The sequence below is a fragment of the Tripterygium wilfordii genome, chromosome 14 (assembly GCF_013401445.1).
Source record: "Tripterygium wilfordii isolate XIE 37 chromosome 14, ASM1340144v1, whole genome shotgun sequence".
Lineage (NCBI taxonomy): Eukaryota > Viridiplantae > Streptophyta > Magnoliopsida > Celastrales > Celastraceae > Tripterygium > Tripterygium wilfordii.
In genome coordinates, this window is record NC_052245.1 from 3,854,825 (window position 1) to 3,874,949 (window position 20,125).

At 38.3% G+C, this 20,125-nt stretch overlaps 4 protein-coding genes and 1 long non-coding RNA gene across 9 annotated transcripts; 4 read left to right on the forward strand and 1 right to left on the reverse strand.

The window, feature by feature from the left end:
- The first annotated feature begins 327 nt into the window (after positions 1–327).
- On the forward strand, positions 328–4,737 carry LOC120015731. 2 transcript variants are annotated; one of them, XM_038868270.1, is made up of 3 exons: positions 328–507; positions 1,185–1,267; positions 3,234–4,737. In XM_038868270.1, the coding sequence occupies exons 2-3, from the start codon at positions 1,238–1,240 to the stop codon at positions 4,542–4,544; spliced, it is 1,341 nt and encodes a 446-aa protein (XP_038724198.1). In that variant the 5' UTR covers positions 328–507; positions 1,185–1,237; the 3' UTR covers positions 4,545–4,737. The 2 variants fall into 2 exon arrangements, with proteins under 2 accessions (XP_038724198.1, XP_038724199.1); XM_038868271.1 differs by having other exon boundaries at positions 365–507; positions 3,249–4,737.
- Positions 4,738–9,072: 4,335 nt separating this feature from the next.
- LOC120015735 (DNA-directed RNA polymerases II, IV and V subunit 11) lies at positions 9,073–11,650 on the forward strand. Of its 2 annotated transcripts, XM_038868279.1 has the most exons (6): positions 9,073–9,203; positions 9,299–9,388; positions 9,483–9,561; positions 10,232–10,327; positions 11,335–11,410; positions 11,447–11,650. In XM_038868279.1, the coding sequence occupies exons 1-5, from the start codon at positions 9,151–9,153 to the stop codon at positions 11,365–11,367; spliced, it is 351 nt and encodes a 116-aa protein (XP_038724207.1). In that variant the 5' UTR covers positions 9,073–9,150; the 3' UTR covers positions 11,368–11,410; positions 11,447–11,650. The 2 variants fall into 2 exon arrangements, with proteins under 2 accessions (XP_038724207.1, XP_038724206.1); XM_038868278.1 differs by having other exon boundaries at positions 11,335–11,650.
- Positions 11,651–11,896: 246 nt separating this feature from the next.
- On the reverse strand, positions 11,897–14,762 carry LOC120015730 (cation/H(+) antiporter 28). The gene is made up of 4 exons (XM_038868269.1): positions 14,574–14,762; positions 13,474–14,469; positions 12,787–13,377; positions 11,897–12,672 (listed from the first exon to the last, which is right to left on the reverse strand). The coding sequence occupies exons 1-4, from the start codon at positions 14,754–14,756 to the stop codon at positions 12,058–12,060; spliced, it is 2,385 nt and encodes a 794-aa protein (XP_038724197.1). The 5' UTR covers positions 14,757–14,762; the 3' UTR covers positions 11,897–12,057.
- On the forward strand, positions 14,341–15,713 carry LOC120015736. The gene is made up of 3 exons (XR_005471810.1): positions 14,341–14,444; positions 14,837–14,953; positions 15,165–15,713. It is a non-coding gene; the product is annotated as an uncharacterized LOC120015736 (long non-coding RNA).
- Position 15,714: 1 nt separating this feature from the next.
- LOC120015732 (peptidyl-prolyl cis-trans isomerase FKBP42) lies at positions 15,715–19,977 on the forward strand. Of its 3 annotated transcripts, none has more exons than XM_038868275.1 (9): positions 15,715–15,771; positions 16,454–16,536; positions 16,782–16,827; positions 17,401–17,583; positions 17,829–17,918; positions 18,384–18,568; positions 18,648–18,770; positions 18,944–19,096; positions 19,411–19,977. In XM_038868275.1, exons 2-9 carry the CDS (start codon positions 16,507–16,509, stop codon positions 19,735–19,737), a joined length of 1,137 nt encoding a protein of 378 aa, XP_038724203.1. In that variant the 5' UTR covers positions 15,715–15,771; positions 16,454–16,506; the 3' UTR covers positions 19,738–19,977. The 3 variants fall into 3 exon arrangements, with proteins under 3 accessions (XP_038724203.1, XP_038724202.1, XP_038724201.1); XM_038868274.1 differs by lacking the exon at positions 15,715–15,771 and adding an exon at positions 15,849–15,863 and having other exon boundaries at positions 19,411–19,841; XM_038868273.1 differs by lacking the exon at positions 15,715–15,771 and adding an exon at positions 15,863–15,987 and having other exon boundaries at positions 19,411–19,841.
- The last annotated feature ends 148 nt before the right edge of the window (positions 19,978–20,125 follow it).

A 20,125-nucleotide genomic window follows, 5' to 3' on the forward strand; every position in this document is an offset into this window, starting at 1 on the left:
GTAATTAAATTGGAGCAAATTAAATTAAATTGACATATTTTAATTTTCAATGATCAAATTGGAACACGGATAATCTTTCACTCACCACAAATCCCTCTTAAAAATAACAATAATTGAAAAAAAGACGCATATGATAATTGATGCACTAGTTAACTAGCATTGGTTGTCTGGTTGAGTCTTTCGAAACGACGCCATTTATCAAGAGAAGAGTAGTCCTCCTCTTAATCACCTGAGCAAGTTGTCTGAGACGCAGTGGCTCAGAATCGTAGAATACAAAGAAATTGAGAAGCCATGAATGCCCCTGACCGATAGAAGCGATCGGTCGTCCCCGAAGAACCGCATACAACCGCAGGTTTGAAATATTTCTGATCCACGTGTACGCCTAGGATTCAAATGAAAGAAAACTATGATACTAGTGGGAATAGCAGATCATAAATCTTCAATGAAAATCGTCGCGTTCCTTCCATGACTGTCATCGATGATCCCAACCGCAGAGATTAGATTCAGGTACGCGATCGCCGCCACCATTGCTTCTCGTTTCCATCTCTATCGCGAAGCTGTCTTTCTTTGTGCTGACCTTACTCGAAATCTGTGGAGTGGTCATTTTCCCTCTGATTCTAATGCTAGTACTCCCACTCTCACTGAATTTCACTACTGAAGGGTTTCTGAGATCTTTTTTGTTTGTTGAACTTTTTCCGATGTAAAACTGAGATGTTCGGTGAGTTTGGATTGCTATTGACTCCAAATCGGGTTGAACTTGTTGTTTCTCGACCTGGATGTTGCTTCCTGTACGGGAATCCGAGTCAAACATACACCCACTCTATATCTCTTTGTTAGACGTGTAGATTGGGATGAATTTGTACTTACTCTGCTAGGAAATGCATTGGTTTGCTAATTTTCATACTTATGTTAACTAGTCGTTACTGGCTTAGCACCTTGTATATCCCTTAGGTGCTACCCTTGGGTTTCCTTTTTTGTATTGAATTGCTTAGCACTTCTTGGAAGAGAAAACCCCTCAAAGTGGTTATTTGTGCTGCTTGTAAATATATGTGTATATCCGTGTCTGTATGTGAAATTCATTTATGGTATTATGCTATATTTTGGTGAGATGGGTTGGTAGTTTCCTATCAAACTCGTGGGGTTTTCTGTTGGATTGATTGATTTATTTATTTTTGATTATGCAGGCATTTGAATTGGTTAAAAAAGTGATAAGAGGTTTTTGGCATATCGGTTATCCATGGAGCAAGCTGAACTAGCAACAGAACAGGTCAGTTATCTGATCGCTTGCTTTGATATGTTTATGCAAATGTTTTTATGCATGTTTATCTTCAAGATGATTAATTGTTATAGATAATGACTTTCAAATTGTCATTGGAAATTGAACTGCAAAGTCTATGAAGCATTTTTAAGGGAAGCTGAGCATGTATAGACAGAAACATCTCAAACAATGAAGAGTGAAATAGAACCCCAATAATCTAAGAAATCCCTAAGAAGACCTAACAAAAATGCAAGGACATGTATCAATATGTTGTATAAAAGAGACGAATCAATACTAACCCTAACAATGATTCTTTGCCTATGGTGTAGTCCTGGTCCTATCTCTCAATCGTGAACAATGCTACATTGATATTCTTCGGGTCTCTCTCGTACGAAACCCTAGAAAGTCAAAAAAAATAAATTAGGACAGAGTTTCAAGCGTTCGTGAGTGAAGGAAATAGTGAGAAAGATAACCAGACTGACGAAATCACTTTTTGTTTCTTCGGGGACAACCGATCGCTCCTATCGGTCAGGGGAGTGTATTCTACGATTCTGAGCCACTGCGTCTCAGACAACTTGCTCAGGCGGCTAAGAGGAGGACTACTCTTGATAAACGGCGTCGTTTTGAAAGACTCAACCAGACAACCTGTAACGGCCCATCCCGTAGGATCTAGCCGGGCCCATGGACCGCTACCCCCAACCCCTCACCACTCCCAGCCATGGCTGCGGAAGGTAGGTTGTTGATGAGAGTCGATCCCGCGACCTCTCACCCTTGAACATAGGTAGCCATGGCTTAGTTGGTGAGGGGTTGGGGGTAGCGGTCCATGGGCCCGGTTGGATCCTGCGGGATGGGCCGTTACACAACCAGTGCTTGTTAAGTAGTGAATCAATCATCATGATGCGTCTTTTTTTCAATTATTGTTGTCGTTGGTGTCATCGAGAAAAAAACAAATCCCTCTTAAAAATAACAATAATTGAAAAAAAGACACCCTCTTTAGATCGTTCTGTAATATTCCAGTGGTTGCCGCAAGGAATGACGTCGCATCATGATGATTGATGCACTATTTAACAAGCACTAGTTGTCTGGTTGAGTCTTTCGAAACGACGCCGTTTATCAAGAGTAGTCCTCCTTTTAGCCGCTTGAGCAAGTTGTCTGAGATGTAGTGGCTCAGAATCGTAGAATACACTCCCCTGACCGATAGGAGCGATCGGTCGTCCTCGAAGAAACAAAAAGTGATTTCGTCACTCTTGTTATCTTTCTCACTATTTCCTTCACTCACAAATGCTTGAAACTCACTGTCCTAATTTTTTTTTTTTGGCTTTATAGGGTTTCGTACGAGAGAGACCCGAAGAATATCAATGCAGCATCGTTCATGATTGAGAGAGAGGACCAGGACTACACTATAGGCAAAGAATCATTGTTAGGGTTAGGGTTAGTATTGATTCGTCTCTTTTATACAACATATTGATACATGTCCTTGCATTTTTGTTAAATCTTCCTAGGGATTTCTTAGATTATTGGGGTTTTATTTCACTCTTCATTGTTTGAGAAGCGATCTCGTGGTACAAAAGATTGGTATGGATCATTTTTAAACTGTAATGCTAAGGATTATACTGAATTCACTTTATAGAACTCCCCTCCCTTCTCCCCTTACATTTTAAGGAAAACGCAAACCATTCATTCATATTGGTGGGTCTCTTACATTATCGTGTTCTTGGGTAAATTATTCCTGAAGCCCCGACCTTTTTTTTTCACTAGTATAAAAATTATTGGTTACTCATGTTGTGACTAGGTTTGCCCTTAGTTAACATTGGAGTGGGAATCCAAATTTAACTTTTGTAAGTAAATGAAGTGTTGGTTGTTTCTCTTTCTGTTACATTTCATTTTAGTTGGACCGTTCAAATGTTTTGAACATTAAGTGAGAATGTAGTATATGAAGTGATGAACTTTGGTTTCCTCTATTATGTGGCTTTAGCAATCCGAGTACCAGAGGGGATTGGAGAAAGATAGCCAGCGAATGGGGGATTCCATGGACGCAATATCCTCTTCAGAACTTCTCGATCTAGACACCATTAGCAGTCGATTAAGGGAGCTCACAAACATTCAAACTATTTGCAATGAAGATTTCTCCGAAATCCCTCCTTTGGATTCAGAAAAATTGCTGCAAGACTGTGCTCTCCATCTCGAGAACAAAGTGGAGCAGATTATGTTAGAACTCTCTGATGTGAGTTTGTTGGGTATTCAAGACTTGGACACATTCATGGAGCATATGAAAGAAGAACTTAGTGCAACAGAGGCTGAAAGTGCTAAAATAAGCGACCAAATCGAGGCTCTTACAAACTCTCATGTCAAAGATTGTAATCAGCTGGACAGTGATCTTGAAGCATTGAAATATTCGTTGGATTTTATTAAATCACAGAGTCTGGAGAAAGTAAAAGACAACACACATGTTGTTTCTACAGATGGGGAAGATCCATTGGATTTGATAAGTATTCATAGAGACCAAAGATTTGAGATTTTGGATCTTGAAAACCAGCTTGAGAAAAGTAAAAACACTTTGAGGTCTTTAGAGGATCTTGATTGCGAAATTAAAAGGGTTGATGCCATTGGACTGATTGAGGATGCATTGACAGGTCTAAAGGTCATTGATTTTGATGGAACCAGCATTAGGTTGTCACTGCAAACATACCTTCCAAAAATGGAATACTTAAGCCGGCAAAATGTGGAAGATATTGTTGAACCATTTGATGTAAATCATGAATTACTGCTAGAAATCCTGGATGGGAAAATGGAGATAAAGAACGTTGAGATATTTCCCAATGATGTATACATTGGAGATATTGTCGATGCTGCAAAATCTTTCAGGCAGTTGTTTTGCCCGTTGGTGGCTCTGGAAACAAGATCGCCATTGGCATGGTTTATGAGAAAAGTGCAAGACAGAATTATATTGTGCACTTTGAGACAATTGGTGGTGAAGAGTGCAAATAAATCAAGGCACTCCTTTGAGTACTTGGATAGAGATCAGACTATAGTTGCTCATTTGGTTGTGGGAGTCGATGCATTCATAAAGGTGTCGCAAGGTTGGCCTATGTCAGATTCTGGACTGAAGTTGGTTTCTTTGAAGAGCACAGATCATCATTCAAAGGATATTTCTTTAAGCTTTCTTTGCAAGGTTGAGGAAGCAGCAAATTCCTTGGATGAGCAAATGCGGCACAGTTTATCAAACTTTGTGGATGCTCTTGAAAAGGTACTTGTGGAGCAAAAGCGTCTAGAAAATCTGTCATAACTTTGAGTATGACTGCTCCTAATAGTCTTGTATACTATTGGCTACCGAGATATTGTTGTTGAATGTGTCATTTATGTTAAGTCTTGTATGCTTTGCTCCCATTCACTGGATAAGTTCTGACTATTTTCTGTACAATGAATTTTTCTCCATTTCAAGTTTCAATCGAAAGCAATTCAATGTTGCTTGTAGTAGATACACACAAACAGCCTAGTCTTCACTGATGCAGGCGTATAACCAGTTCATCAATGATCTGGACAAGGAACTTGATCATCTGAAGAATGCAGTTGAGGTAGGAGGCCTTCTTGATTTTGCCTTCAAAGTATTGGCTACTGTTGTTGGATATACAGTTCTCTCCTTGAAGTACTTGTTGTCTCATGAATCATGATTTTGCGTTTTGCTTGTAAATCATCAGCATTTTTCTTTTAACTTAGTGTGTCAACCTTCAATAAAATAGACCTAAAAAACAAAATTGAAGAAATATAATAATGTTTTTTAGTGTTTCATGTATCATCAGGTGGAGCCATACTATGTGGCATTTTTCTTGGTTAAAGTCATGAAATGATTGGAATATATGCATTGGATCTATGTCTATCATTCCTACTATGAAATCATAACTAGGCAAATGAATATTTCTTCAAAATTCTTATATTTACCTTTCTGAGTTGTATTGTGATTTTTTTTAGAACTACTTCCCTCCATTGAAAACTTTTTCTTATCAAAAGGAGGGCAAAGAAATGGAATTGTTCCCTTGTAAGAGTTGATCATATGTTCTAACAGAAAGCTGGTTGCAATTTGTCAAGGATGGTACTGACTCTAATGCAATGGTATTGGATAATTCGTTAAGAAAAAATGTATCAGGCCCCCATGCCCATAACTGTGGAAGTGTGCACAATGACATATCCATAACTTTTTTCAACTTTTTGCCGATGAGGAAAACTTAATATGGAGGAATGAAATAATCAAATTTCAATGCAAAACAAAAGCTGATTTGTTATAACTTATAAGTATTACATTTTGACAAAGGCCATGGATCGGATTTCCTTAACAAGAGAGGCCAGCAAGATCATAAATTTTTTTTGAAAAAAGAAAAGAAAAGAGTCAAAAAAAAAATAGCGAGTGGACAATAATTTTTTTTTTCAATAAAAGAGATAAATCCACGATAGATGGAGGAGATTTAGAGTTGAAAAGAAGAAATCTTGAATCAAACCTTATTCAAACTCAAAATATGAAACAAGTGAAGGAGATCAGAAACAGAAACAGATGGGGAGGAGTTGAGAAAACTCTTTTTTGATAGATAGAACATAGAAGAGATCAACCCTTGTGTTCAAAGAAATACATAAACATAATTATTATTTTTTTTTTAAAAATGAACTTTTTTTAAACAACTAGTTACTGAGTGTTTCAAAAACGATGCCGTGCCACTGTGTTTTTGCCAAGGATGGTACTGACTCTAATGCAATGGTATTGGATAGTTCGTTAAGAAAAAATGTATCAGGCCCCCATGCCCATAACTGTGGAAGTGTGCACAATGACAAATCCATAACTTTTTTCAACTTTTTGCTGATGAGGATAACTTAATATGGAGGAATGAAGTAATCAAATTTCAATGCAAAACAAAAGCTGATTTGTTATAACTAATAAGTAATACATTTTGAAAACGGTAGCACTACACGTCCATAAAAAATCCATCCATAAAATTACATAACTGATGTGGCATGCCACATATGCAAGCTGACATGACAATTTTTTAAAAAAAGAAATACAACCTAATTTCACTTGTAAATAGGCATGACAGAGACATAATTTCGAATTTCGAGAACCCTCACCTCCCAAATCTTCTTGATGAAGCTTGAAATCCACCGCCCAGATCTAAAATCCGTGGTTCGCGAGCGATTCAACTTCAAATCGGAGGCAACATTGAAGAGAATATTTTGACAATCCATACTTGTTCAAGAGACCTACGCGAGAAATCTAGTTATCTTCAACCCATGAACCAGTAACAACTTTCTTGGTTCAAAGAAGCAAGTTTATGGAAAACCATTACATTGCGTTCTTCTATGGATACTATTTTGAGCGTTTACAGATGTGCATGTTAGTGTGATGACGTTTTTCTTATTAATAGGTTTCTGATATCAAATATTTGTGTGATTTTGATTTCTTAAAAATTATATATGAATATTTGAACATTCTGATTTTGCTTGGTGCAATCAAAATGATATAATTACATTGTCTAGTTGCAAATAGCATAACTAAATATCATTTTTCGATTGGGACATCATACTAAAACACTTTTTTTCCATTTTGGACGACTTAAACAAACTTGACAGTGGTTTATTACACTGTCAAATTAGACAATGTAACTATTTACACTGTCCAATTGTGACAGTGTAATAAGACACTGTCTCCACTTGAGACAAAACATCCCAAAAGGGGGTTGCCCTATTATATTGTCTAGTTGCAAATATTGTAATTAAATATCATTTTTTAATTGAGTCATCGTACTAATGACACTTTCTCCATTCTGGACAATGCAAACAAATTTGATAGTGGTTTATTACATTGTCAAATTAGAAAATGGTAACTAGTTACATTGTCCATGTAATTAATTACACTGTCAAATGTAATAAGCCACTCGTGAGTAAAGTTGACAGTGTTGTTTGGCAGAGACTTATTACACTTCATATATAAATGTTACTCAATCAATATAATAAGGCACTTGTGCATAAAATTGACATTGATGGCTTAATAAGCTTGGCAGGATCTTATTACACTTTGAATATAATTAATTACACTATCAATGTAATAAGTCACTGGTGAGTAAACTTGACGTTGGTCTTTTACAAGGTGTTTGATGGTTGTCAAGCGTAGTTTTAGTGCGAATGAATGTTTGATTCTAATGCTTAAATAGCAAATATTGTCAGTATTTATAAGTTTTATCAGCTAACTCAACACGAATCATCAAACATTTACATACGAAAAAACAAGTGAGAATTGCATATACCACTTTGGTAAAAATGAGACTGTATACCATTTTGTAGGAATTAAACTAAACTACTGTCTACCAAACAAACGATATTGTTAGACTAAAATTGCTTTGGTAAACTATTAGAACTCTATGGACAGACTTCGCGTATAGCCTCATTGACAAAGCCATTCAGGCCCACAATCGGTTCAATTTCCCGTGATTGATCGAGTGAGGGTGTTTGATTGCAGCGACGGTGATTGCCGAGTCTCTCTATGCTTGAGTGGTCTATTGAACAGCAACATCGAAATTTATTTTTGCTAGTGGCGGCTTCTGTAATTTCATGGATCCATTGGTTTGGCCTGCACCACCACGATCGAATCATCTAAGAAGCATGTGGATTCAAGTCAGAGTGGCAAAGCAGCCCAACGACCGTTTACAAGATCGCAACATGATTATGCTCAAACGCGTTCTCCATGATTTGCTCTCGGACGTTGCAACCGATAAAGCTAGATCGTGTGATGACCTGCGGCTACAATGTGAGAGAAAAGTAAAAGAGCTGCAAAAGTAAAAAAGGAAGCTTGAGGAGAGAGGAAAAGAGAACTGCAAGAGTAAAAAAGAGGAGAGAGAAGCAGGAAAAACATATCTAGCTTTTTTTATTTTTTTAATTGAATCTAGATGGCATGCTGAGTTGGATAGCCACTTAGATTATGTAAATGTAAATTTATGGATGGTAAAATTATAGACATAAATCATTTTCCTTTTGAAAAAAGTCATGGATCGGATTTCCTTAACAAGAGAAGCCAGCAAGATCATAAATTTTTTTTTGAAAAAAGAAAAGAAAAGAGCCAGACAAAAAATAGCAGGTGGACAATAATTTTTTTTTTCAATAAGAGAGGTCAATCTTTTTTAGATTTCAAAAACGACGTGGATAAAAGATCTGCGATCGAGAAGATTTAGAGTTGGAGAGAAGAGATCTTGAATCAAACCTTTTCAAACTCAAAACATGAAACAAGTGAAAGAGATCAGAAACAGAAACAGATCGGGAGGAGTTGGGAGAACTCTTTTTTGATAGATAGATAGATAGAAGGGATTAACCCTTTGTTCAAAGAAATACATAAACATATATATATATTTTTTTAAAAATGAACATTTTTTAAGCAACTAGTTACTGTCAAAAACGATGCCGTGCCACTGTGCCTTTAGCTTGGTTTAGGGCCTGCCCGTTTAGGGCGTTGGAAGGGGTTGGGTTGAGAGGTGTTGGGTTGGGAGGGGTTGGGGGGTGTTGGGAGGTGTTGGTATTTTTAAATAGAACCTTTGTTCGTTTTGAAGGGGTGTTGGGAGGTGTTCATTAAAGTTTTATGTATTATATTCCAAAAATACCCTTTATTATACTATTTAAAGAACCTAACAGGTAATATAAGAAGGGGTATTTTAGTAAATTCCGGAATATAGGGAGGTTTTATCCCAACGGTCCCGAACACCTCAAACAGACAAGGGTTGAGAGATGTTCGGGACGAACCCAACCCTCCCCAACACCCCCCAACACCCTAAACGGGCAGGCCCTTAAGGTCGGTGGTTTTCACGAAGTTAAAACAAAAACTAGACGGAAGCTGAGAACAAAGAAAGAGAAGCCGAGAAGCCATGAATGCCCCAGACCGATACGAGCGATTCGTCGTCCCCGAAGGAACCAAAAAGTGAGTTCATTCCCCCGCCTAATCTTTCTCTCTACTACTTTTTCTCGCGCACACTTGAAACTCACTGTTTTAATTATTTTTTTTGGACTTTCTAGGGTTTCGTACGAGAGAGACACGAAGATAATCAATGCGGCATCTTTCACGATTGAGAGAGAGGACCACACCATTGGCAACATTGTTCGCATGTAATTATTAAGCCAATTTATCAATGTATTTTCTTCATTTTTTTTTCCTCAATTAATTAAAGCTCGGTATGGTTTTGATTCTGTTGTTGATCAGGCAATTACACAGGGACGAGAATGTTCTCTTCGCTGGTTACAAGCTTCCTCACCCTCTCAAGTACAAGATCATTGTTAGGGTTAGTATGGATTCCTCTCTTTCTATACATATTGGTATGTGTTTTGCATTTTTGTTGGTCTTTTTATGGATTTCTTATTTATTTTTGGTTTTTTCCCTTATATTGTATGGGGATTGGGGAGTAAGCTTGTCGTACAAGGGATGTGTTTTGAGTATTGTGAGATACAGAGGCGCTTCTGACGATAAAAACTTAAAGCATATGCAGTGCAAATGTAGAATCATGTTAGCCTAGGTTTCACTTTGCGATTTCAAAGAGACTCATACATGAATTGGGCTATGTTTTATGGCAGCGTATAAGCCACACCCTGTGCTTTTATATGCATCGGTATTCATCATTTTTTAGTAGAAAATTTATCAAAATCGTATTGTTCATTCTTCAACTGTAATGTGAAGGACTACACTGAATTCATATTATAGAACACCCCCTCCCCTCTTCCCCTCACATTTTAAGAAAAATTCATACAATTCCTACATATTGGTGGGAGAAGCCGCTTGCGTTGTCATGTTTTTGGGTAAATTATGCCTGAAGCCTCAAAGTTTTTTCTCAACGAGTATTACAATTATCGGTTACACATGTTGTGAATTGATTTGCCCTCCGTTATTATTGGAGTGGGAATTCAAACTATATTTTCCACTATTATGCGGCTTTATCAATTTGATGTCGCTTGTAGATACACACAACCAGCCAGTCTTCACCGATGCAGGCGTATAACCAGTCCATCAATGACCTGGACAAAGAACTTGATCATCTGAAGAATGCAGTTGAGGTAGGACTCTTTCTTGATTTTTCCTTTAAAGTAAAGGCCACTGTTGGATATAGTTTCTCTCTTTTAAGTACTCGACAATAGCAATAGAGTGGCCAAGCGTTGACAGGGAGGAATGGCTATTGAAATCAAGCAGAAAAGCAGACTGACTCGATTAATAATATCAGACAGGGCAGAGAATTGATGTTGAAAGGAGCTATAAAGTGGAGGCGGAGAAGGAACCTTATGATTCTGTTGGTGTGAAGTGAGCTCTAACAATCAATGCGGCTAAAGGGGCCTGCTTTGGTGGCCCTGCAAGGAAGTGTTGCCAATTAAAGAATAGGGATTAACTAAGTCTCCCGAAGAGGGATTGGCTCTTGTCACGCTTCCATTCCTTCCTGAAGCCGCTGGAGCTAAGACTGAAAGATCCAAAAAAAAGTCTTTGTTGTCTCATGATGGAGCATCTTGCTTGTATATCATCAGCCAGTATCATTACTCATTAGCAGTATATAGCATTTTTCTTGGTTAAAGTCAGGGGATGATTAAACAAATATGAACTGGATCTATGTCTATCATTCCTTTTAGCATAAGTCATAATGCATATGAATTTTTCTTTCAAATTCTCATCTGTGATGAAAAAGAATAGAAAGAAATGCAACATTCGAAGGAAGAGATACTCTTGAATGCATCTTTTATACGGCCCTTTTTCTTGTGATATACCTTTCTGAGTTCTCGTACGATTTCTTTAACACTGCTTTCCACCATTGAAAACTTTTTCATCAAAAGGAGGGTGAAAAAGTAGAGTTGTTCCTTGTAAGAGTTGATATTTTGTTTTAGCTGAAAGCTTGGTAGCTATTTGTTAAGGATGAATACTGATGGCACTGTCGCACCAACTATAGTTCGGTCGAGATTGACAGCCTATCTGGTCTTAGAGTTGTCTTTGGCATCAAATGCATCTATTTTGTTTCATCACTTTGAAATCAGTTTATTGTGGAGGAATAAACTTACGTTTATTTAATTATTGTTTGCAGGCTGAGATAGCAAAGTTTTCAAGGGATTATTAGAGTGCTAAGCACCAAGGAGGCAGGCCATTGTTTGATGATGAATGCTTTGTTGTTTGGTGGAAACCAAAAGTGGGTAGTCGCTTGTCGAGACCTTCCTTAAATCTTTGATGGTTGTAACGGCATAGCATATTGTAATTACAACGATGAATGCAAATTTGTTTGATGTTAATTTGGCATTCTACTGTGATATGACTTCTGGGATTGTTCGAATTACAATGTCTTCATGGCATTTTGTAGTAATGTGCTCCTTTTAATAAGTTCTCTTGATTCTAGATTTACAGCACCAATGCTATCGCGTAATGGTTTTGGGCTAGCGCTGGATTGTGATTGTTGATTTGTACTAGGTGGAAAAGGCTAGAGTTTCATCTCAGCTAGTAAATCGCCTACTATGTGTTGGTCTATGGATGGTTGCGATCCATCACATTATTTTTCCCTCTGTTCTCTTCTTAGATGTTGTATTCATGAAGACACTGGAACATATGATGTCCCAAAAGAATCTGAAAAACATGCTTGTACGTTCTGAAAGAAAATAGAAGTTTAGCTGAGATTGGAGCACATTGTTGAGCAATTTCTGTCTTGTAAGTATGCATTTCTACCAACTGTAACTTTACAAGCAACTTTTGGTATTTTCCTAATAACAAGTGTCCTAAAGTTCTGCACTATCTCACTACGGTTTGACATTCTGTTCTTTTACATCACAGAGAAGTCATCGTCCAGGCCATCCAATTCTCCTTTTTGATTGTGTTGTTGAATGATCAATACTGAAGTTCTAACAGAGAAATTAGGGCCTGAAAGAACATCACCTACCGGACCCAATTCCGGGCATTGTTGCCAGTCATTCATTCCAACTGTCAGTACAGAGTTCACCCTTCCACCAAGACCTACAATGATGAGTGCATACTGCCCTTCCAGTGACCTCAGTGTAGAGTATGTTTCAGCTGAATTGGCAAGATGCTTCTCCATGTAAGCTACATGCCCTCCTGCAACCTGTCTCTCATAGAATTCAGCGAAGCACTCGTCATCAAGTTTCATCTCTAGTTCCTGCTCAGCAACATTTATTCTGAAACCAGTGGCTCTTCTTGATGCATTCTCTGGATTTGTATCAAGTAGAAATCTTATAACCGTGAGCTTTACCCCCGGATGTCTTGCTACACGACTTGCATAGGTTAATGCCTCGCGATCATCTCTGCCACCAATGAATATGACTGCAACGACGAGACATACCTGTGACCTTGATATTTTCCCAATCATTCCGAAACCACGGTCAACTAGAATCCCAACTGAACATGGAGCATTCCTAAGAACCTGTTGAAAAGGCATATTTATAGTGACTGCTGCAATTCTACATTCAAAATTTTGTAAATGCTGTTTTGATTATCAGGTTAGGTCTCTTCAGGATGATCAAATATGTGAAGTTACCTTGCGGTTTACATAACGAAACCCAGGATGGCCACCGTCCATCGTTCCATCTGGGCGCTGAGTCTTGTGAAATGGCAATATGATGAGGGAGATCATCAAGTCCTCTGCCAATACACAGATATCTTGAGCCATGCTGTTGAGTGATGAGACAGCAAGTGTTCGCCTAAGCGTGATTCCATTGCCATTCTCATCGACATACGCTTGGAATGTGTTGGTGATTTCATCTCTTGTCTTGGTCACTTCCTTGTCAGTCACAATTATAGAGTTCATCCCTTCATCATGCACCATTGTGGCAGCTATTTGGTCTGTGATTTCAATCATGTCAGAGACATAAACAAGTATTCCAGGTTCTGCTGCTCCGCGAGAAATCTCCATGAAGTTGATTGCAGAAGAAACATTTTGAGGCCCTTGCAGGCATAGTAAAATTCGAAGCTCATTCGTTGGATCGAGCCCCTGGAGTGTCATCCTGCGAGTTGGTACTCGTTTCCTTGCACGCTCGATGATTTGTTTCACTACTGATGGAGCGTGCACAACCGTGAGAAAGAACACAACAATGGCCTCAATACTGGTTGTAACGCTTGTGGATTTATTCTGCATCAACACAAAAACACAAAATTTCACAAGGTCAGTATGATGAGCCTTACTTCTGAAGCAGAATCATAAGAAAAAGAAAGCAAAGAGACTTACTACAACTCCAAGAGTAGCCATGAATATGTGAAAATGAGCCTTTGGAGTCAGTAGCAAACCAAGTTCAACTGATTCCTTCCATTGAAACCCTAAAATTACTCCACAGATGAGAGTTCCAACAATTTTTCCGGCCATTGTAATCAGGAGAAGGAAGAAAAACCTTGCCCATGCCATCCAATTGGCACCTTCAAATTTGCGGAAATCAGCATGATATCCCACCCAAAAGAAGAAAATTGGATAGAAAAGTGTGGTTAACAAGTAGTTGATTTTGCCAACTGCCCATTTGGACACTCTTCCCTCACTTGGCAAGAAAATCCCCGCCATGAACGCGCTCAGAATGGGACTGTATCCAAACCATGGCGAACAACTGCATACCAAGACCATGAAGGCAACTGAGAGCACTAAATGAGGACCTTTCATGGGTTTCCCTTCAGGATTTTCATTGTTAACCCAGTTCATAAAAATCGGAGAAATCTTGGCTGTGAAAACTGTTTGGATGATCAGGGCAGACATCATTTTTACCATCTGCTTTATTCGGGAGTTAACATCATCAGCATTACTCTCTTTATTTACAATGATGAATCCAACTGAGAGGAAAAGCATGGAGATCATATCAGAATGCACACCAGCATTGATCACAAGCTTTCCAATATCTGACTTGCCTATTTTGAGATTGGTTATGATTCTTGTTAGTATATGAGAACCACTACCAGAGAGAGTAAACGAGAGGGTGAATGTGAAACCAATGTTCGATTTTTCTGTAAAGTGCAGAAAGGGGGTTATGCTGCAAGCCAAGATGAATGTGGATAGCATTCCAGAATAGGCAACAATCGCGTCGCGAGTAGGTGGTTTGAGTAGCACATATGGATCCATTTCAATCCCCAATACAAACACATAGAACATCATCCCAAATTCAGCTATATTGGTCAATGTTAGTACCCAGTTTTCATTGAAGGAGTCGCGTATATACGGTATGTTCCCCAGAAACAGCCCTATCTGCATTCAATAGAAAATTTCCAAGGAACCCAAAACTTTTTTACCATTATTCATTCTCTTCTTAGAAGTTATGAAAACAAACAGAAAGAGAGAGAGAGACTTACAGCAATATCTGATGTCAAACGAGGTTGTGAAAGAGGCTTGAGAATGTGGTGCACAACATTGCTTAAACTAAAAGCCAAGATGAACCCTAAAATCATTCCTCCATTAGAGACAGTCTTTGTGAAAATATCTTGACATTGATTTAACCCACTGATGGATGCAGTAGCATTCTTGTTTGCATCCATTATCTTCTTCTTCTTTGTCTTTTTTTTTTCTTCTTTATTTAATTACTTCTCCTCTTTTTTTCTTTTCCTTCATAATGCAGAAGAGGAATGTCAAAGTTTCTTCAACTCTTGTTTGTTCAGTGGTGGTTGTGAATGATTGCTTAATATGAGGAGAAAATGGAGGAGCAAGTTAAGGAGAGATCATCAAGTTATATATGGTGAATCTATTTTTTATGCGTAGTGAATAAATTTGGATTGGGATGGGGGCTGGAATCATCACTTGCTGAAATTTTTAGAATTTATTATATCATACCCATTCATTCAATCCTATGGTTACGCAATGGACAACTCAGCATGATAAGATTACTCTTTTGTCCATTATTTTCTTTTCCCTTTCTTACATTTTGCTTCTTCTACCTTTTCTGTCAGTTTGTGCTTTTCCTTCCTCCATGGCTGCTAGTATCTTGACAGACGGAGACAAGTTCACTTGATCTGTGCAGCGCGGCTGCGGAAACTCCGTCACCAAATCCTTGATGCCGCCGCTCCCGATCACAGATCTATGCTTCTTAACCTCCGGATAACAGATGTCATTTAACGAACCGGAAAGCAAGTTCCGAATCATCCCAGCTTCTCCGAATTACTGCCGGAACCAGAAAACAAGTCCCTGGCTCATCCCAGCTTCTCCACCATCACCGCCGATTCAGTAACTACAGCTTAGAGATGTAACTCGATAAAATAAATTTTACATAAAGAGGAAAGAGAGAAAACACACGTGTCTTGTCTAAATACCATAGGATTGAATGAATGGATGTGATTTAATAAATTCTAGGAATTTCAACAATTGAGGATTCCAGCGCCCCCATCCCATCCCATACAACCGCAGGATTGAAATATTTCTGATCCACGTGTACGCCTAGGATTCAAATGAAAGAAAACTATGATGCTAGTGGGAATAGCAGATCATACTCTTCAATGAAAATCGTCCCTTGACTACGCAGATGTCATCGATGATCCCAACCGCAGAGATTAGATTCAGGTACGCGATCGCCGCCACCATTGCTTCTCGTTTCCATCTCTATCGCGAAGCTGTCTTTCTTTGTGCTGACCTTACTCGAAATCTGTGGAGTGGTCATTTTCCATTTTGTACCTATCTAATGCTAGTACTCCCACTCTCACTGAATTTCACTGGTGAAGGGTTTCGGAGATCTTTTTTGTTTGTTGAACTTTTTCCGATGTAAAACTGAGATGTTCGGTGAGTTTGGATGGCTATTGACTGCAAATCGGGTTGAACTTGTTGTTTCTCGACCTGGATTTTGCTTCCTGTACGGGAATCCGAGTCAAACATACCCTCACTCTATATCTCTTTGTTAGACGTGTAGATTGGGATGAATTTGTACTTACTCTACTAGGAAATACATTGGCTTGCTAATTTTCACATTTATGTTAAGTAGTCGTTACTGGCTTAGCACCTTGTATATCTCCTAGGTGCTAACCTTGGGTTTCCTTTTTTGTATTGAATTGCTTAGCACTTCTTGGAAGGGAAAACCCCTCAAAGTGGTTATTTGTGCTGCTTGTAAATATACGTGTATATCCGTGTCTGTATGTGAAATTCATTTATGGTATTATACTATATTTTGGAGAGATGAGTTGGTAGTTTCCTATCACACTCGTGGGGTTTTCTGTTGGATTGATTGATTTATTTATTTTTGATTATGCAGGCATTTGAATTGGTAAAAAAATTGATAAGAGGTTTTTGGCATATCGGTTATCCATGGAGCAAGCTGAACTAGCAACAGAACAGGTCAGTTATCTGATCGCTTGCTTTGATATGTCTATGCAAATGTTTTATGCATGTTTATCTTCAAGATGATTAATAACGACTTTGAAATTGTCATTTGAAATTGAACTGCAAAGTCTATGAAGCATTTCTAAGGGAACCTGAGCATGTATAGACAGAAACTTCTTCATCCTGATCTACCTATTAAGTTGTTGCCTCTTTTACGTCTCAATTTAGTTAAGAAGTCTCAATTTTCTTTTGTTACTCAGGAGCGTCAGCAGCAGCAGCAGCAGCAGCAGAACAGTCAATCACATGGTGTGATACTCACTCTTTGATTTTCTTTTTCTTTTTGTTTTTTTTGGTTTTTGTCAGAATGAACTGTTAAATGCTTGATTTTAGCTTGAATAAACACAATGTATGCTAGCATTGACTTAATTAATTCATTGTAATGATCTTTAACTTGTAACGCTGTCTATTTGACTTTACTTTGTGTCGCACTAAAATGTTCAACATTTTAACTTGGTCAAGCAAAGAGTGGATGCTAGGTTTCTATTTGCCTAAAAGGAGTAGACTAGTCACTAGACTGTAGCTATGGAATGCCCGACCACTGATTAATTGGATTTAAATGGGAAAAAAGGCGTAATTGTTGAGTTAGTTTGTTTTACATTTGTAAGTACTAGATAACTTAAGGGCGAACATGTGACCCAATGGTAGAGTTGACATGTTCAATTCCTGGAAATAGCATTTCCACATATTATGTGGGGGTAAAATCTGTGTACATCTTGTCTGTACCCGATCCTTTCACTGCGGGAGCCTTGTACACGGGTGTTGTGCACTATTTTCCAGTATGTGCATGACTTTGTTAATTGCGTCCCACGTTCTTTGCAGTCGAAACTGAGGAAAATGAGATAGTTGCTGAACATTCAACATCTGTGCACGGAGAACCTCCTCAAGATGGTAATGGACCCCCAAAAGCTGATTCTGAAGTTGAAGTACTTCATGAAAAGGTCTCAAAGCAAATTATCAAGGAGGGTCATGGTCAGAAACCTTCCAAATATTCAACATGCTTCTGTAAGTACCTGTGTGCTAAAGGTTCTCAGTCTGTGTTTCTTTCCTTTTCTGGGTGGCTTTTGTATTCTTGACTTTGAAATTTCCTGCATTCTGAAATGAATGGCCGTGAATTCTGTGATATTCATTATATGGTCTATCAAATTAAGCCTTTTTTTTGTTCTTTAGACAAGATTTTTTGTTTCCGGAGGTCCTCCAATGATTCTAGTTGTAATATTGATGTCTGAATGATTGCACTTGTCTGACAGTACATTACAGAGCATGGACTGAAAGCACTCAGCACAAGTTTGAAGATACATGGCTAGAACAACGACCATTTGAAATGGTTTTAGGGAAAGGTATCAGTCTTCCAGGTTCTAGTTTTTTAGCGCAAAAATGAAAGGAAAAAAGTCATTTCATGTGAAATCAGTTACAATTACCAGAAAATTATATTTAGTTTTAATTTTCTTGAACTGTTTCTGTTAAGCTTCCATATATGTGTTCCCAGGTTTGTTCTTTGCTACCAATACCAATGTTCTCAGTATAATGTGGTGGTAATTCAATTTTATTTCGAACACCATCATGGACCTGAATTACATGGTCAAGCTCTCACAACCTTACTTAGTATTATATTCTCACGGAGTTGTTTGTAAAAGCTTATAGTATCCTTGAGGAAAGCTCTATACATAGGAATTATCCATTACCCCTTGTGTCCTTCATACTTATGATGATTTAACTGCTTTTGAATCAATTTGCATTGTTTCTTTGTTGATTTAACTGTTGTGTACTTGTTATTAAGTATGGTCAGTTTACTTTGGTGACAGAAAAGAAAGAAATGACTGGCTTAGCAATGGGTGTATCTAGTATGAAATCTGGTGAACGTGCGTTGTTGCATGTGGGCTGGGAATTAGGCTATGGCAAAGAGGGAAATTTCTCTTTCCCAAATGTTCCGCCAATGGCGGATATTATTTATGAGGTTGAGCTTATTGGGTTTGACGAAACCAGAGAAGTAAGTTATATGTGAGCTATAACTTACATATCTCCAAAAGTTTCACCTTACACATATTTGTGGGTGATATATTTGATAGGGGAAAGCTCGTGGTGACATGACTGTTGAAGAGAGGATTGGAGCTGCAGATCGAAGAAAGATGGATGGGAATGCTTTATTTAAGGAGGATAAACTGGAGGAGGCCATGCAACAGTATGAAATGGTTGCACACTTATGTTCCTTTTTTTCACTATATATAGCATCCGATTGCAGTCTTATAGTTATACACTTCTGTTTTTAATTTTACTGTTTACAGCATTGGAGTATGGTCTCATATTTTTGTTCCTTTTAAGTCCCTGTTTCTTAATGATGCCTGGCTGGTTATGTGCATATTAGGCCATTGCATACATGGGCGATGATTTCATGTTCCAACTTTTTGGAAAGTACCGGGACATGGCTTTGGCTGTAAAGAATCCTTGCCACCTAAACATGGCAGCCTGTATGATAAAGCTCAAGCGATATGAAGAAGCCATAGGACAGTGCAGCACTGTAAGTATTGTTGATTTGCTCCATGTCCATTGATTTAATAGATTTCTTTAAATGCTACAATTTTGTAATTCTCATCATGTTGCATTTTTGAACTATATCCTTCCCTTCACTCTATTGATCCATTGAGACTAGTCATTCTTTTTTGCTTTGGCAATCCTTCCTTTTTTCGGTTTTTCCTTAAGCTGTAGACACTGTAAAAGTGTTCCTGTTGCCACTAAGTTGGCTTGTTAAATGACATAGTATTATTGCATTTCCATAGTTTGTTTTTTCCTAGGTATTTGATTATGTTTGTGATATTTATTATACTCTTACAGGTATTGGCAGAGGATGAGAACAATGTTAAGGCGATGTTCAGAAGAGGAAAGGCTAAAGCAGAACTTGGGCAAACCGATGCTGCACGGGAAGACTTCCTCAAGGCCCGTAAATTTGCTCCCGAAGACAAGGCCATTGCAAAGGAGTTGCGAGTACTGGCTGAACAAGACAAGGCTCTCTATCAGAAGCAAAAGGAGATCTACAAGGGGATTTTTGGACCAAGACCAGAACTGCAGCCCAAGCGTGCTAATCGACTTATCCTTCTCTGGCAATGGCTGGTGGCACTTCTTTATCGCGTCTTTAAGCGTGAAAGACTCAAAGCTGACTAGGCTGCGCATGTTGAATAAACAGATAAGTGAAATCCTCTGAATGAAACCAGAAAATTTCTTAAGTTGTGAGGTTTAATGATGACTGACATTTCAAATTGTTCGCATTTCAAAAGAGTTAAGCGACTGAATGGATTAGAAAGTTGACCCTTTTTAATGTCCCCTGCTACTCTCTTCCATGTAACATTTGAATGAAGACGAGTCCATTTGGGCTAGAATTGGTAAGTACTATTTGACACTAAACTTAATTCTCAATCATACAATATCATTCTGTTAGTTGCAATTTGATAATTGTTGCGTGCCCTAGAGTTCTCCAGGTTGCTTAAGCAGACTAACCTAGCCTTAAAAGAACAAAACTTGCCATGAATCCCTGCTCTAGGCTCCAGATTAA

Excerpts from the sequence above, each read along its gene's own strand:
- LOC120015732 (XM_038868275.1), top strand. The coding sequence starts at position 16,507 with ATGGAGCAAGCTGAACTAGCAACAGAACAG. Across the intron at positions 18,569-18,647 it reads GGTTTGACGAAACCAGAGAA|GGGAAAGCTCGTGGTGACAT; the intron begins GTAAGTTATATG and ends TATATTTGATAG. Across the intron at positions 19,097-19,410 it reads CCATAGGACAGTGCAGCACT|GTATTGGCAGAGGATGAGAA; the intron begins GTAAGTATTGTT and ends ATACTCTTACAG.
- LOC120015735 (XM_038868278.1), top strand. The coding sequence starts at position 9,151 with ATGAATGCCCCAGACCGATACGAGCGATTCGTCGTCCCCGAAGGAACC. Across the intron at positions 9,562-10,231 it reads AGTACAAGATCATTGTTAGG|ATACACACAACCAGCCAGTC; the intron begins GTTAGTATGGAT and ends TGTCGCTTGTAG. Across the intron at positions 10,328-11,334 it reads ATCTGAAGAATGCAGTTGAG|GCTGAGATAGCAAAGTTTTC; the intron begins GTAGGACTCTTT and ends TATTGTTTGCAG.
- LOC120015730 (XM_038868269.1), bottom strand. The coding sequence starts at position 14,756 with ATGGATGCAAACAAGAATGCTACTGCATCCATCAGTGGGTTAAATCAA. Across the intron at positions 14,470-14,573 it reads GTTTGACATCAGATATTGCT|ATAGGGCTGTTTCTGGGGAA; the intron begins GTAAGTCTCTCT and ends TATTGAATGCAG. Across the intron at positions 13,378-13,473 it reads TGGCTACTCTTGGAGTTGTA|AATAAATCCACAAGCGTTAC; the intron begins GTAAGTCTCTTT and ends GTGTTGATGCAG.
- LOC120015731 (XM_038868270.1), top strand. The coding sequence starts at position 1,238 with ATGGAGCAAGCTGAACTAGCAACAGAACAG. Across the intron at positions 1,268-3,233 it reads CTGAACTAGCAACAGAACAG|CAATCCGAGTACCAGAGGGG; the intron begins GTCAGTTATCTG and ends ATGTGGCTTTAG.